At 46.2% G+C, this 17,080-nt stretch overlaps 1 protein-coding gene across 25 annotated transcripts in view; it reads right to left on the reverse strand.

Moving 5' to 3' along the window:
• plekha6 (pleckstrin homology domain containing, family A member 6) overlaps window positions 1-17,080 on the reverse strand; it is a 338,778-nt gene that overhangs the window by 109,220 nt on the left and 212,478 nt on the right. Inside the window, exon 1 of one of the 25 annotated variants that reach the window (XM_063065339.1) lies at window positions 6,649-6,934. The exons of the other annotated variants lie outside the window; for them this stretch is intronic. Coding sequence (XP_062921409.1) covers window positions 6,649-6,680 — 32 coding nt within the window. The 5' untranslated portion in view covers window positions 6,681-6,934. Of the gene's footprint in view, window positions 1-6,648; window positions 6,935-17,080 lie in introns of those variants that run through there. 25 annotated transcript variants of the gene reach the window in all.

Raw genomic sequence — 17,080 nt, forward strand, 5'->3', positions numbered from 1 at the left:
TCCGCCCTCGACTCATTGCTGTTTGCCATGGGAGAAAATGAACGGTATTTTGGAAGGAAGCCACGTTGCTTACCTTCAGGCCGTCCCTGCTGCATGCAACACTGTCAGACTCAGTGAAGCTCAAGTGTAAGTACCAAATAACTGAGCCCCATCTCCCTCATGCACGGACTGTTCACCAGAAGTGTCAACATTAGCCAGTTTCATTGCAGATGAAGAAAAAACAGGTTTATTATCACTGACATGTGAAATTTGTATTTTGCAGCAGCAGAACAGAAACAGAATTATCATCACTGACATATGTCATGAAACTTACTGTTTTGTAGCGGCTGTGCAGAACAATACTACAAGTTGCTAAACAAATATTTGGTGGTGGGGCGGAGATATCTTTCTACGAAAGGAGGTATAAGGTGCTCCTTCCCTCCACTAGCCTGTAGGTCACCCTTGGGCAAGGTGCAGCACCTGCTTAGCCCTCTCCCCTACTGATCAGGGTCACGTGAAGCCCTGAGAGCAGGTGGTGGACGGTCGCGTGAGCAGCTGGTGTACATCACAAGTCCTGGTTATACCAGGCCCACAATCTCTGAAGGGTGTTGATAATGGCTGGGGTCACCCGTCTTGTAAAGACACTGCCCAGAAGAAGGCAATGGCAAACCACGTCTGCAGAAGAAATTTGCCACGAGCGATCATGGTTGTAGATGAGGATAATGACTGAACAAATAAATATGCAAAAGAAACATGGTGAGGTAGTGTCTGTGGGTTCATGGAATGTGCAGAAATCTGATGGCAGAAGGGAAAAACTGCTGCTAAAACACCGAGTGTGGATTTTCAGGCTCTTGCTCCTTCCCAATAAGAAGTGGGCATGTCCCAGTTGGTAACTACCAATGTAAGACATTAAAGTTATACTAAGTCACAACAAGAGCGAGATAGTGATCATGGGTTCTTGAACTGTTCTGTGGTACAGCTATAATTTCTGTTCAACACCTTGAAAAATGTCCAAATAGTTTCAATAGCACTGCAGGTCAGCACAGCGATGTATTACTGGAGCTGCTGCCTAAAGGCTCCAGAGATTTGGGTTCACCCCTGACCTTCAGGGATATCTCTGTTGTCCCTGTGACCACGAGTTTCCTCCAGTAACTTTGGTCGCCCCTCACATCCCAAAGACGCACAGATTGGTAGGTCAACTGGCCATTGCAAATTGAACCTATTGTGTAGAGTCTGCAGATGTTGACAGGATTTTTTAAAATTTAATTTAAGTACAGCGCAGAATAGGTCCTTTCGCACCAGCAATCCCCGACAACTGTGATTTAGCCCTAAACTAATCACTGGACAATTTACAATGACCAATTAACCTACCCGGCAGACGAAGGAAACCAGAGCACCCCGGGGAAAACTAACGCATTCTATGGGAAGGATGTGCAGAGGCCCCTTACAGAGGGTGCTGGAACTGAATGTCAAACTCCAAAGCTCCGAGCTGTAATAGTGTCATGCCAGTTGCTATGCTACCATTGTGCTCCAAATGTGGGGAGGGGGAATAAATAGGACGAGTCTCGGACTGGTGTAAATGTGTGATTGGTCACTGACTTGGACTCAGTGGGCCAAAGGGCCTATTTCTGTACTGTACTATGACTCATTTCCAACAATATTGACTCCAACCAGCTGGTGGTCTAGTGGCATCAGCACTGGACTCCGAGGTAGATGGTCCTGAGTTTGAATCTGACCGGTTCCCCAACCTGAGCAGCAGTAGTATCTGAGTGGAATTTAAAGGCCTGGTAATCTACTTCCTTATCTTGCACAGAAACGCTATGGACAACTTCCATATGGCACTCAACAACAACATAATAATAATAGGCATCCAATGGTCTCGCGAGACCATGGATTTGCGCCTTGGAAGGTTTCCAGGGCGCAGGCCTGGGCAAGGTTGTATGGAAGACTGGCAGTTGCCCATCTCCACACCACCAATGTTGTCCAAGGGAAGGGCATTAGGACCCATAAAGCTTGGCACCGGTGTCGTCGCACAGCAATGTGTGGTGAAGTGCCTTGCTCAAGGATACAACACGCTGCTTCAGCCAAGGCTCGAACTAGCAACCTTCAGATCACTAGACGAATGCCTTAACCACTTGGCCACGCGCTAACACAAGAACAACATGAAGTGAACCTCAACCATATTGGAATTGATTTATTATGCAAATGTCACACCACTCTTTAAGAAAGGAGGAAGGCAGCAGAAAGGAAATTATAGTGGTTGGGAAGATGTTGGAGTCAATTGTTAAGGACAAGGTTATGGAGTACTTGGTGACACAGGACAAGATAGGACAAAGTCAGCATGGTTTCCTTCAGGAAAAATCCTACCTGATGAACTTGTTGGAATTCTTTGAGGAGATTACGAGATGGTACCAACAGATAGCTTTTAAGGAAAAATTAAAAGCCAGAAAGAGAGGCGGTGAGCTAGAGGTGCAACAGCCCTGTAAGCATGCCCTCTAATGGAATGAGTGATAGAAATGAGAGCATTATCCAAAAAGGTTAGAGTTAGAGGGGGTCACAGAGAAATACTATTAACAACAGGTGAAGTGTGGGGTTGTATTTTGTTGTATAATGTTGTGTAAAGTCTCATTTAATGGGCCCAGATAAGAGCTGAATTGTCTTCTACATGGTTCCAAAAAAAATTGTTGCTCCAATCATAAGTTTTTTTTTAAATGGTTTAAGCTAAATATTGCCCATCTCACTTGCACAATTTTTAATAGTAGGTGACATCAAACTGCCTGGTCCAATCAAAAGGATGCTGCACGGTAGCACAGTGGTTAGCGTACAGCTTTATTGCACCAGTGATTAGCAATCAGGGTTCAATTCCCGCTGCTGGCTGTGAGGAGTTTGTACTTTCTCCCCGTGACTGCATGGGTCTCCTCCAAGTTCTTCAGTTTCCTCCCACATTCCAAAGACATACAGTTGTCGGCATGCCATGTTGGTGCTGGATGTGTGCCGATACTTGCAGGCTGCCCCCTCCCCCCAGCACATCCTCAGACAGTGTTGGCCGTTGACGCAAACGGTGTGCTTCCATGTAGACATGAGAAATAAAGTTAATCTTTAAAGAATAACAAAGAGAAATGCATCAAGAAACAAGCCATAAAATTCCAAATGGGTCACCTACCAATGTATTAGAAGAGGAAGAAAAACAGAACTGAGACAGTAACAAAATATGAAGATGATTGGACTGTGATGAGCTACTCGAGAAGAGAAAGCTGGACTGCAGGAGGAAACCAGAGCACCCGGGGAAAACCCAAGCATTCCACAGCGAGGACATACAGAGACTCCTTACAGAACGGCGCCACAATTGAACTCCGGGCTCTGGGACTTTCCAAACTGTAACGGCGTCGCGCTAACCACTATGTTACCATGGCGCCCAAATAATCACAGATGAAAGAAATCTTTGACAAAATGTAACTGTGGAAGTCCTTGTACAATTTGGATCTGAGGGAAGCAACAAAGATTTCTCGCTAAGGAACGAGTTTTAAAGTATCACCTGACTGATATCAGAATGAGGAGTTACTTATTTAGATTACGTTATGGGTGTATCAGAAGAGCAAAGTGAAAGGAGAATGGGGAAAGGGTGAGGTGACAAAGAGCACGAGAGCGTACTTGCATAAATAGAAGATTGGCCGACTAGCAGAGTGCAAGGATTTGGGATAAGTAAGTCCTTTTAGAGATGGCTGCTGGCGACTCATGGAGATCAGCAGGGGTCAGTGTTGGGACAGCTCTTCACTTTTACCTCATTAGCCTGGATGTGACTGAGTTGAGGAACAGGCAGTGTTCAAAAGGCAAGGGGGGGGGGGCTGTCTGCAGGCGTCTTGGACAGGTTGGGAGAGTCGGCAAAGAAGTGACAGATGGGATACGGCAGAAGGAAATACGGGGTTATGCACTTGGCGGGAATAAAAAAAGGGTGCTGAATATTTTCTAAGTGAGGTTCAAGTTCAGGATTCTGGAGGGGTTTTTGCAAAAATGATCCTGGGAATGAAAGGTTTAACACACGAGACAACAGGAATTCTGCAGATGCTGGAAATTCAAGCAACACACATCAAAGTTGCTGGTGAACGCAGCAGGCCAGGCAGCATCTCTAGGAAGAGGCGCAGTCGACGTTTCAGGCCGAGACCCTTCGTCAGAGTTAGTCCTGACGAAGGGTCTCGGCCTGAAACGTCGACTGCGCCTCTTCCTAGAGATGCTGCCTGGCCTGCTGCGTTCACCAGCAACTTTGATGTGTGTTGCTTTAACACACGAGGATCATTTGATAGTTCTGGGCCTGTACTCAATGGAGTTCTATTTATTTATTTATTGAGATAATGTGTGGAACAGGCCCCTCCGGTCACGCCGCCCAGCATCCACAGCCTAATCACAGGACAATTTACAATGACTAATTAACCTACCAATCGGTACATTTTTGGACTGTGGGAGTTCAGAAGGACGAGATGGGATCTCATTGAAACCCACCAAATACTGAAAGGCCTGGATAGAAGGGATGTGGAGAGGATGCTTCTATTGGTAGGAGTATAGGATCAGAGGACACTGCTTCATCCCTTTAAATCTGAGATGAGAAAGAACTACTGCCAAGGAGTAGTGGATCTGTAGAATTTGTTGCCACAAAGGGCTGTGGAGGCCAAGTCATTAGGTGTTGTTAAGGCAAAGAGTGATAGGTTTTTGATTGATAAAGGAGTTGAGGGTTACGAGGAGAAGGCAGCAGAATTGAGTTGAGAGAGAAAAGACAATCAGCCATGAAGAATGGCAGAGCAGACTCAATGCTCCAGTGGTGTGGAACAGTAGTACTGAAGTGGGACTTAGGACAAGGAGGAGGAGGAGAGCAACTCTCTGCTGGTCGGTGCAGCAAGGAAGCTCAGCTGTCAAAGGGAAATAGAATAAGGACGTCCCTTTAGAGTAGAGATGAAGAGGAATTTTTTTACCCAGTGGGTGGTGAATCTGTGGAATTCCTTGCCAGCGACGGCAGTGGAGGCCAAGTCATTGGGTATATTTAAAGTAAGGACATCAAGAGTTGTGGGGAGAAGGCAGGATAATGGGGTTGAAAGGGAAGATGAATCAGCCGCAGTGGAGTAGACTCAGTGGGTCAAATGGTCGAATTCTGCTCCTGTGGTTAAAATCACGCAAGTTTCCATGTCCTTTTTGTCTAGGTTTGCATAGCCTGTTGAAGGTCAATATCTTAGCTCACATGCATTTGAATTAATTAAAATATTACATGGTGCTCCTCAGGCCTATGCAGATGTATCCACAGAAGGCCAACATTTGCTGAAGAGAGGCCTGCACTGGGAAACACGATCGCCGCATTACTGCCAGCAGAGCCTGCCCTAAGATTGAAAGCCACAGCAGCCTGGGACAGACAGCGAGGGAAATTGCAGGTTCCAACCTGACATTAATATTCAGCACACCTACCACTGAAGATCTGAACAACAGTCATACGGTGTACAACAGTGAAAGAACACATCCAGCTCATCTTGTTGCTGACCCCAAATGGTAATCATTCAGTCAAACTTACACACTGTGTACGTAGTACAGTGCGTTACACTTAAACTTCTATTGCACTGATGGGAACAGCAATCAGCCTCTCTTAACAGCTGTACTTTAATCTCAGTCAGGTAAATGAACATCTGGTAGTAGCAGCACAGTGGGACACTCCGTGCCGGTTAACAGAGAGCTGGTCTTTCGTTTGGTTACAAATAGCTGTATTTGGGAGTGAGATGAGAGTGTGAGAGTGAGAATGAGCGAGAGAGAGAGAGAGAGAGAGAGAGAGCGTGCGCAAAGGACAGAGTGAAGAAGTGTAAGGGACATGGAGGCAAATATAAACAGACAGAGATAGAAGTAAAGAGAGAGAGAGAGATACAAAGGAACTGGCAGAGAAAGAAGAAAGAAAGCAAAAGAAAGGGAGAGAGAGCAAGAGGGAGAGTGGATGAAAGGGAGAGAGAGAGAGGGGGTGAGAGAAACGGGGCTGAGAGAGACGGGGCTGAGAGAGAGGGGGTGAGAGAGAGGGGGTGAGAGAGACGGGGCTGAGAGAGACGGGGCTGAGAGAGAGGGGGCTGAGAGAGAGGGGGTGAGAGGGGGTGAAAGAGGGGGGCTGAGAGAGAGGGTGAGAGAGGGGAAGGGAGACTGGGAGGGGGAGGGAAGGGGAGGGAAGGTGAGAGAGAGTGAGCAAGAGAGTGAGAGAGAGTGAGAGTAAGTGATGGAGAGAGTGTGTGAGAGCAAGAGAGAGAGGGAGAGTAAAAGAGTGAGAGAGCGTGTAAATGTAAGTCTGAGTGAGAATGTGTGTGTGTGTTTATAGCATCCACATAAATGGAATCTGCCCATAGAGATCAAACATGTCAACACAATGCTATCAAAACCACGCAGAATTTGCTCACACATTTAACCATATCACAGCCAGGGACCTTTAACAGACCGAGCCAAAAATGCACGTCTCCTCCCAAAACACAGACCTTTGCCCCTTTCAGCCTCAAACATCCAGGCGAATAATTCTGAACCTGCCTTTGCTGTTACAATTTCAGGAAGGCCTGTTTGCCTGCTCCTTTGGAATACTGCAATGCAGCACTACCCTGACAGGAGTGCAATGTAGTTAATCGGGCTGCACGGCATTACATTGTCCTTAACACAGAGACCTACCTCTTCTTCCTATCTGCCCTGAACTTTAGCATTTTTTAAGTCACAGTCAGCTCCTGTAAAATCAACACCCCGGGATGTTTGTAGTGTCCTTTGTCCCACAGGCTCGGAATCTGGGGATCATTCCCAGCACATCCTCATATGCTCCTTGTCGGAATTCCACTAGCAGAGGCGGGGAGCAGAGCAGCTTCATTCTCCAGCCTCTGATTCCAACAGCCAGACAAAGCCTACACCTAGGCAGGCAGCAAGGTGAAGTGCAGGAAACAGAATTCCTCATGCAGATTTCTCGACTCAGACCTCCCCAAATGCTTCCCCTCCCCACCTCTCCTCCACACAACACCACCAGCACCTCTCTCATGGGAGCTTCTGAAGGACACAGGAATCATTCAGGTACTGAAGACATAGTGGTCAGCAACCTGTCTCGGTAATAAAGCACAAGTCTTGACAATAAAGCTATTTTATAATAATTTGCTGCCTGCAAGTCTATGGTAAGACCGGCTTAATCCCCGACAACGATCGCAAAGCCGTCAACTGTGGCTGTCTCCTTCAATTTACACTGCTGAATTACAGTGTGAAATGTTTTACCCTTTACGTTCCACACTGACATACCAAGAGGAAAAGCAGCGGCAAGAAAGGCACTCAGGGTAGGGTCCGTGGGATTCACTCGCGGTGCTTTAAAGAGAAACGCACTCAAATTGCTGAAGGGGCTCAGCAGGTCAGGCAGCATCCATGGAGATCAATAAAGAGTCATTGTTTCAGGCCAGGACCCCTCATCAGGATTGCAAGGGAAGGGGATAAGAATTCAGAATAAGAAGGTGGGGGGAGGAGAATGGTTACAAGTTGGAAGCTGATAGGCAAAGCCAAGTAAGGGGAAAAGTGTAATCTGCTGGAGTCGTCTAATGTGTCCAGTACTCCTGATGCGGCCTCCTCTGCATTGGGGAGATCCATTGTAAATTGGGGACTGCTTCGTCAAGCAACTCCGCTTCATCAGCCAAAAACAGAACTTCCCACTGGCCATACATTTTAATTCCCATTCCCGCTCCAACAAGTCAGTCCTTGTGCCATGATGAGGCTACCCTCAGGGTGGAGGAGCAACACCTTATATTCCTTCTAGATAGCCTCCAATCTGATGGCATGAATAACAATTTCTCCTTCTGGTTAAAAAAATTCTCTCCCCCCCCTTCTTCTACTCCTCCCTCTGGCCTCTTACCTCTTCTCATCTGTCTATCACCTCCTCCTTCTTTCCCTTTCTCCCATGATCCACTCCTATTTCATTCCTGCCTCTCCAGCCCTTTACCTTTCCTACCTACCTGGCTTCACTCATTACCTTCTAGCTAGTCCTCCTTCCCCTCTCCCCACCATTTTATTCTGGCATCTTCCCCCTTCCTTTCCAGTCCTGAAGAAGGGTCTCAGCCTGAAGTGTTGACTCTTTCATCTCTGCCTGACCTGCTGAGTTCCTCCAGCATTTTGTGTGTGCTGTTGAGGGGAAAGGTAGGTGGGCGAGGCTAGATTAACTCTTACACTATAGGATGCCCCAGATCACTGCACAGAACTAATTATCAAACAAAGCCTGACACTGAGCACATAAGGAAATATTGGGACAGGGCACCAAAAACTTGGCCAAAGAAGTAGCTTTGACTAAGGGAAGGAGAAAGAGAGAAAGGCAGAGACGCACAAGGTAAAAGCAGGAATTTGGTTTATTTCCAGTGTGTAAGGCTCCAAGACAATCACCAGGCTCAATGCTAGCACGGCTCGTTCCCTTATTCCAACAAACGATTCATATTTATTATGGCACACACAAAATGCCAGAGGAAATCAACAGGTCAGGCAGCTTCTATGGAGTGAAAAAAAGTCTACATTTCGGGCCAAAGCCCTTCATCAGGACTGGAAAGAAAGGGGAGGTGATGATAGGTGGAGCCAGGTGAAGGGAAGGTAGGTGACTGGGGAAGTGGGGTGGGAAGTGAGAAGCTGGGGTGGGAAGTGAGAAGCTGGGGCGTGACCACCTCTCAGCTTCTCACTTCATCTCCCTGGCACCACACACCTACCTGCCCCTTCACCACACTCCTACCTTCCCCTTCACAACACTCTTACCTTCCCCTTCACCCATCACCTACCTTCCCCTTCACCCATCACCTACCTTCCCCTTCACCACACTCCTACCTTCCCCTTCACCACACTCCTACCTTCCCCTTCACCCGCCACCTACCTTCCCCTTCACCACACTCCTACCTTCCCCTCCACCCATCACCTACCTTCCCCTTCACCCATCACCTACCTTCCCCTTCACCACACTCCTACCTTCCCCTTCACCACACTCCTACCTTCCCCTTCACCACACTCCTACCTTCCCCTTCACCACACTCCTACCTTCCCCTTCACCCATCACCTACCTTCCCCTTCACCCACCTTCCCCTTCACCACACTCCTACCTTCCCCTCCACCACACTCCTACCTTCCCCTTCACCCATCACCTACCTTCCCCTTCACCACACTCCTACCTTCCCCTTCACCGCACTCCTACCTTCCCCTTCACCCATCACCTACCTTCCCCTTCACCCACCTTCCCCTTCACCACACTCCTACCTTCCCCTCCACCACACTCCTACCTTCCCCTTCACCCATCACCTACCTTCCCCTTCACCACACTCCTACCTTCCCCTTCACCACACTCCTACCTTCCCCTTCACCACACTCCTACCTTCCCCTTCACCACACTCCTACCTTCCCCTTCACCCATCACCTACCTTCCCCTTCACCACACTCCTACCTTCCCCTTCACCACACTCCTACCTTCCCCTTCACCCATCACCTACCTTCCCCTTCACCACACTCCTACCTTCCCCACACTCCTACCTTCCCCTTCACCCATCACCTACCTTCCCCTTCACCCACCTTCCCCTTCACCACACTCCTACCTTCCCCTCCACCACACTCCTACCTTCCTCTTCACCCATCACCTACCTTCCCCTTCACCACACTCCTACCTTCCCCTCCACCACACTCCTACCTTCCTCTTCACCCATCACCTACCTTCCCCTTCACCACACTCCTACCTTCCCCTTCACCACACTCCTTCCTTCCCCTTCACCACACTACTACCTGCCCCTTCACCACACTACTACCTGCCCCTTCACCCATTACCTACCTTCCCCTCCACCACACTCCTACCTTCCCCTCCACCACACTCCTACCTGCCCCTTCACCACACTCCTACCTGCCCCTTCACCACACTCCTACCTTCCCCTTCACCACACTCCTACCTGCCCCTTCACCACACTCCTACCTTCCCCTTCACCATACTCCTATCTTCCCCTTCACCACACTCCTACCTGCCCCTTCACCCATCACCTTCTAGCTTGTACGCCTTCCCCTTCCCCCCACCTGCTTATTCTGGCTTCTTCCTTCTTCCTTTCCAGTCCTGATGAAGGTTCTTGACCTGAAAGTGACTCTATTCCTTTCCACAGATGGTGCCTGAGCTGCTGAGTACCTCCAGCATTTTGTGTGTGTGTTACTCTGGATCTCCAGCATCTGCAGAATCTCCTGTGTTTCTATTTATAATGGCACCGAGTCACCAATTGATTGCCCACCACTGCAGCACATTCAGGTCCTCAATAAAACACCAGAACAGATAAATGCAATGGAATATCAGACCCAAATATATAACACATGATATACAAGCATCACCATCTGGTATGGAGGGGCCACTGCAGAGGATTGGGAAAAACTGCAGAGGGTTGCAAACTCAGCCAGCTCCATCACGGGCACCAACCTCCCCAACATCGAGAACACCTTCAAAAGGTCATGTCTCTAGAAGGCACCATCCATCATTAAGGACCCCACCATGCAGGAAAAGACCTCCTTATCAATAGCATCAGAGAGGAGGAAGCGGAGCCTGAAGTCTTAGGAACATTTTTTTTTGCTTTTTTATACATAATTTTTAAAAATGTATTTCTTAACCTGATTTATAGTATATTTTATGTCTTGCTTGGGCGGTGGGATGGAGACATTTTTCTACCAAAGGAGGTGTAAGATGCTCCTTCCCTCCGCTAGCCTGCAGGTCACCCTTGGGCAAGTTGTAGCCAGCCCCTGATCAGGGTCATGTGAAGCCACGGGAGCAGGCAGTGGATGGCCACATGAGCAGCTGGTGCACATCACAAGTCCTGGTTATACGACCACTGACACCAGGCAGACGATCTCTGAGGCGTACTGGTAATGGTTGGGGGTCACCTGTATTGTAAAGACAATGCCCAGAAGAGGGCAATGGCAAAGCACTTCCGTAAAAAAAAAAATTGGCAAGAACAATCACGATCAAAGACCACAATTGTCCTCATCATACAACACGGCAGAAAACGAACAAATGACCTGTACTGCTGCCGCAAAACACAAATTTCATGACATACATCAGTGATAATAAACCTGATTCTGGATAAGCTGGGACCTTGGGCAAATAGGTATTCACACACAACTTCACGTAATGCTAGAACAATATATTGGTAAACACATAAGCCCTCTACCACTCTGGTCAATTATATTGTGAATTATTTTCTAAATAGAAATGGAAACAAGTGTGCATTTGAATCATTCAGCAGAGTACTGTTGTGTAACAGAATTCGATTTGATAGGTGATCTTGAAACATGAGCAAGCTAGGTCAAACCTCAAGTTTTTTTTCCAACAGCAACATTTGATATGGTTCAACAGTAGGAAGCAAACTCAGTAAGAGCTAGAGAGGAGAAGCTGGAATTAGTCCGACGTGGACAGTGAAGTGATTGATGGCATTTCATCCAACTGCTCGTGGAACTTCGAGTTGCCTGATGCTCTCAAGTGCACAAAACACTTTAGCCAAGTTATCCATCACTGAGATTGAGTTTTCAACTGAGGAGAATTGCTGATCACAGGGTACGGACAAGAAAACAAGTGTTGAGATCAAAGGTCAGACCAAACATGATCTTAATGAATGGCAGACCAGGCTCGAGGGGATGTGTGACCTGCTCCTGCTCCCAGTTCTGACGTTGCTAGGTATGCACACACAAATTTAATGACTTGAGTGCTGCGGTGAAAGAACATGGAACAGCTACTCAATGAATAGTTGTGGTGAACAATACATATCTACATTTTCATTTCCTGAGATGTCAGGCACTGCACTTACTCCTATTGCCAGCTACTCTTGAGAAGATTATAGTTGCCACCTTTCTTAAACCACTGAAGTCCTAAGTCCACATCTAAATTCACATCTACTGTACTATCACCATGAAGGACAAGGACAGCAAGTTCAAGTTTGTTGTCACCTGACTGTATATACACACACAAACCAAGTTGATTCCAGCTAATAGAGCTAATGGTCAATCCGGGCAGCCGCTTATTTGGGGCAACTCTCAAAGAACAAAACCTAATAGAGAAAATGGATGGGATTTCCTTCATTGATTTGGGACACCATGCTGCTTAATTGGGGCAGAAGTCTGTTGCTGAACAGTTTCTAACTAGCGTCAGTCACGTGCATTTGTGTGGACGTTAGTCACTATACTGTGCTTAGAGTATACAGTTTTTAAGTAGCGTTAGTTGCGTGCATTTGAGTTCAAAGAGCATTGACTTTCGTCACTGATAGTTGGCAAGAAATAAGCAGCAAGACTCATGGCGGTTTCAAGCATTCAGGGCTGGAGATGCCAGAAACAGCTGGAAATAAAAATATTAAGTGATTTCACTACTTCAACAAGTTAGGAGCAACAAAGAATTTGAAGGTATCGACAAACATCTTGAATGTTACAATGAAAATGAAGATTTGGAGGATACAGTCATTGAGAATTGCATGAAGGCAGTCCCCTATCTACGCAAGTTGTCTGCACTGATTTTGTTCATTTACAGTCAATCAAAAGAACATGGCAGCCTACATGGGATCCATGAATAGCTATTAGGAGCTAAGACAGTTTTATAGTCCTGTAGTAGTATTTGTAGTGTTCTAATTTGTTCTGCTTTTCATTTAAATACACAATTTGCTACTCAGTTAAATGGTAATTTGACTTCTTTATACCTTTTTAACTATTTCCATGAAAATCTGGCTAATTGGGGTAGTCGGTTAATTGAGGCAAAATGTACTGGTCCTGATGTGTCTCAATTAATTGGAAGTGTGTGTGTGTGTGTGTGTGTGTGTGTGTGTATATAAAATAACACATAACACAAGATATTACCACAAATAAGTTAAAATATAATTCAAAATGCATGTGAAGTGCACAGCACAAATAAACAGTAAACAGCTCACTGTCCTAGTGACAAGACCTCAGTGGTGACAGGGTATTCATTAGTCTCACACCTGGGGGAAGAAGCTATTACCCAGTTTGACATCCTAGTCCTGATGCTCCTGTACTTCCTTCTTGATAGAAGTGGGTCAAAGAGATTGCGGGATGGGTGGTAGGGATCCTCAACAATGCTTAGGCCCATCGCATATAACGTTCTGGTAAATGTCACAAATCAGGGTGGGGGGGTGGGAGAATTAGGGAGACACTGGTGACCCACTTGATAGTTTTTACTCTCCTCTGTAGGGTGTGACGGTCCAATGTCTTGCAGCCTCCGTATCACACAATGATCCAGCCAAAGAAGACGCGTTCTATGTTGCTCCTGCAGAAAGTTGTTAGAACAGGGTGGGGAGGCTTGCATGCCTCAGTCTCCTCATAAAGTGTAGATATTGCTGTGCCTTCTAGACCAATGAGGAGTTGTTGTGGGTCCAGGTTAGATCGTCGGTTATGTGCAGACCTATGAACTTTGTGCTCTTCACTCTCTCTACAGCAGAGCCATTGATGAGCAATGGAGAGTGGTCAACCTGCACCTTGCAGCATCAATTGCTTGGGAAGACCACCAGCTACATGTTCCCACCCAGGTCATACACCATCCTGAATTGGAAATATAGCACTGACCCTCAGTCAGTGGGTCGAAGTGCTAGAACTCCTTGTCCAACTGCACTGTGAGTGTTGCTTCAGAATCAGATATATTATCACTGGCATGTATTGTGAAATTTGTTATTTTGAGACACCCAGAAGGACAAAGCAGGTACAATAACATTTAAAAGACATTTGGATAAGTACATGGAGAGGAAAGTTCGAGAGCAATATGGACCAAATATGGGAAAACAAGACTAGTTTGATCAGCATGGACTAAATGGGCCAAAGGGCCTGATCCCATACTGTGTTACTCTACAACCAAGGACTGTAACAGTTCATTGTGGTGTCTCACCACCACATTCTCAAGGGTAGGATACAATGGTCTTGTCGGCAACAATATGATTCTAAAATAAATTAATAAATAATGTGAAGGGTGTACTCCCATAATGCTGCTAAGCTTGGAGTTGCAGGATTTATAACCAACGTTAATGAAGAAATGGTGATACAAAGTGGTGCACAATTTCTAACCGGTGATGTTCTGCCACTGCCCTTGTACACAGTGGCTGAGATGGCAAGTCTGGGAAATGCTCTTGGTGGACTCTGGGTAGAAACGAAGGTGCATTTTGTAGCTACATATGTTGCAGTCGCAATGTACGGTGGCAGAGAGAGTTAATTCAAATGGTAGTAGATGGGGTGCCATCTTGGATGGTATGGAGTTCCTTTAGAGCTGTTGGACTATGAGGCTAGGCCGGGCCCAAATGCAATCTATAAGTTCACTGATGACACACTCCCATGTACTGTGATGAAGTGCTTTGAGAGATATGTTATGGCTAGAATTAACTCTGGCCTGAACGAGGACCTGGACCTACTGCAACCTGCCTATCACCACACCAGGGACAGCGGGCGCAAACTCACTAGCTCTCCACTCAACCTGAGACCACCCGGACAACAGCAATACCTACAACAGGCTGCTGTTTATTGATTACAGCTCAGAGTTCAACACCATATTAACATCACTACTAATCAACAAGCTCCTAAACCTGGGCCTCTGTACCCCCTCCTGCATCTGGAGCCTTGACTTCCCCCCCATCAGGAGACCACAGGCAGTGTAAATCAGTAATAATATCTCCTCCACATTGACAATCAACACCGGTGCACCTCAAGGATGCATGTTTAGCCCACTGCTTTACTCTCTCTCTATTTATAACTGTGTGGCTAAGTTCAGTTCAAATGTCTTCTATAATTTCACCTATCACACCACTTTTGTTGACAGAAAGTCAGTGACAAGGAGGTATGCAGGAGTGAAAGACACCAGCTGGCCAAGTGGTGTCACAACAGCAATTGTATACTCAATGTCAGTAAGATCAAGGAATTGATTATGGACTTCAGGAAGGGGAAGCTGGGAGAACTCATACCAGTCCTCCTTGAGGGGTCAGCAGTGGAAAGGGTGAGCAGATTCGAGTTCCCAGGTATCAACATCTCAAGAGGATCGATCACGGGCTTAACACTTTGATGCAATCACGGTAAGGCCTGCCAGCAGCTATACTTCATCAGGAGTTTTAGGAGATTTGGTTGGTGAAGACTCTAGCAAATTTTACAGATGCAGTGTGGAGAGCATTCTGACAGGTTTGGGTGCTTCAAAGTGCAGGACTGAGGGTTGTAGAATCAGCCAGCTCCATCATGGGCACCTTCAAAAGATAGTGCCCTAAGAAGGCAGCACCCATCATTAAAAACCCTCACCATCAGGATATGCCCTCTTCTCATTACTATCATCGGGGAGGAAGCACAGGAGCCTGAAGACCCACACTCAATGCTTTAGGAACAGCTTCTTCCCCTCTGCCATCAGGTATCTGAATGGACATTGAACCCATGAACACTTCCCTGCTATTCCACTTTTGCACTATTTACTCGTGACATATCACAATTTTTAATGTCTTGCACCACTGCTGCAAAACAACAAATTTCGCACCATATGTCAGTGATAATAGACCTGATTCTGATTCAGATTCTCATCTGGGCAAAGGAAGAATATTCCATCACACGTGACCTGTGTGCATGTGGAAAGGTTCTGGGAGTCAGGCAATGAATTTTAAAAACTACAGAAACAATTGATAGGGATGGGACAAACCTATTGGGGAGCATACACATGACACACACCAGGTGAAGGGAATGGTGTAAGATCTATTACATTTTATGAGGACGTCCCTGTGTTTGAATAAAAAGATAAAAATAACCAAGGCTATGCCTTAATCTTGCCAGAAACTAGATGGAAGCAGTCACTGATAACAACAAAATGGGTGGGTAGACTGAACTTAAATTGGTAGAAGAGTAGACACCCACATTACAGCAGAGAAAAACAGATCACGAAATATTTCATTACTGGTGAGAAACTAGGTGTGGATGCACAAACTTACTAATCACTGAAGATTAAAACATAGAACTGTTCAGGGCATACATCCCAAAAGTGTTGTGCTGAATTAAATTTATAAATGCCTCGTTAAACTAATCCCTTTTGCCCACACGTTTCGTATCACTCCATTCTCTGCACATCCCGAGGGATCAACAGTAGAGCTGTACAGGAGTAAGATAGATCAGCTGGTTGAGTGGTCTCACAACAACAACCTTGCACTCAATGTCAGTAAGACTAAAGAACTGATCGTGGGCTTCAGGAAGGGGAAGTCAAGGGAAGGCATGTCAGTTCTCAGTGAGGGATCAGCATTGGAAAAGGATAGTACTTTCAAGTTGCTGGATGTCAACATCTTTGAAGGTCTATCCACTGCAGTTACAATGAAGACAAGTTAGTAGCTTTATTTCATTAGAAGTCTGAAGGGATTTTGTATGTCACCAAAGGCTCCAGCAAATTTCTGCTGACGTACCATGGAGAGTAATCCGTCTGGTTGCACAACCATCTGGTATTGAGGGGCCACCACACAGGATGAGAAAAAGCCGCAGAGGGTTGCGAACTCAACCAACTCCTTCATGTGCCTTACCAGCATCTTCAAAAGGTGATGCCTCACAAAGGTGGCATCCCTCACTGAAGACTCCCATCATCACGGACATGCCCTCTTCTCAATGCTACCATCAAGGAGGTGGTATAGGAGCCTGAAGACACACACTCAATGTTTTAGGAACAGCATCTTCCCCTCTGTCATAAGATTTCTGAATGGACAATGAACCAACCTATGAACTCTACCTCACTAATTTTTGCTCTCTTTTTGCACTGCCCAATTAATTTACATTTTTTAATTTAAATTTCTTTTTTTTTGAAATTTATAGTATTTTTTTGTTTTGCACTATACTCTTGCCACAAAACAACGAAGTTGACGCATATATCAGTGATATAAACCTGAGTCGATTCTGATATCCACATGCTGATCTAACAGCCTTTTAAATACTTCTATCATAACTGCTTCCACCAGCACCCTGGTAGTGCATGTCGTCCTGCACATCTCCACTGACCCTCCTCACCACCCCATCTTAAATTCATACATTCTAGTATTAAATATTTTGCCCTGGGAAAAAATGATACTGGTGTCAACCAAGCCGATGGAAAAAGAGTTGCTAA

Source organism: Mobula hypostoma, chromosome 13, assembly GCF_963921235.1.
Source record: "Mobula hypostoma chromosome 13, sMobHyp1.1, whole genome shotgun sequence".
NCBI classification, from domain to species: domain Eukaryota; kingdom Metazoa; phylum Chordata; class Chondrichthyes; order Myliobatiformes; family Myliobatidae; genus Mobula; species Mobula hypostoma.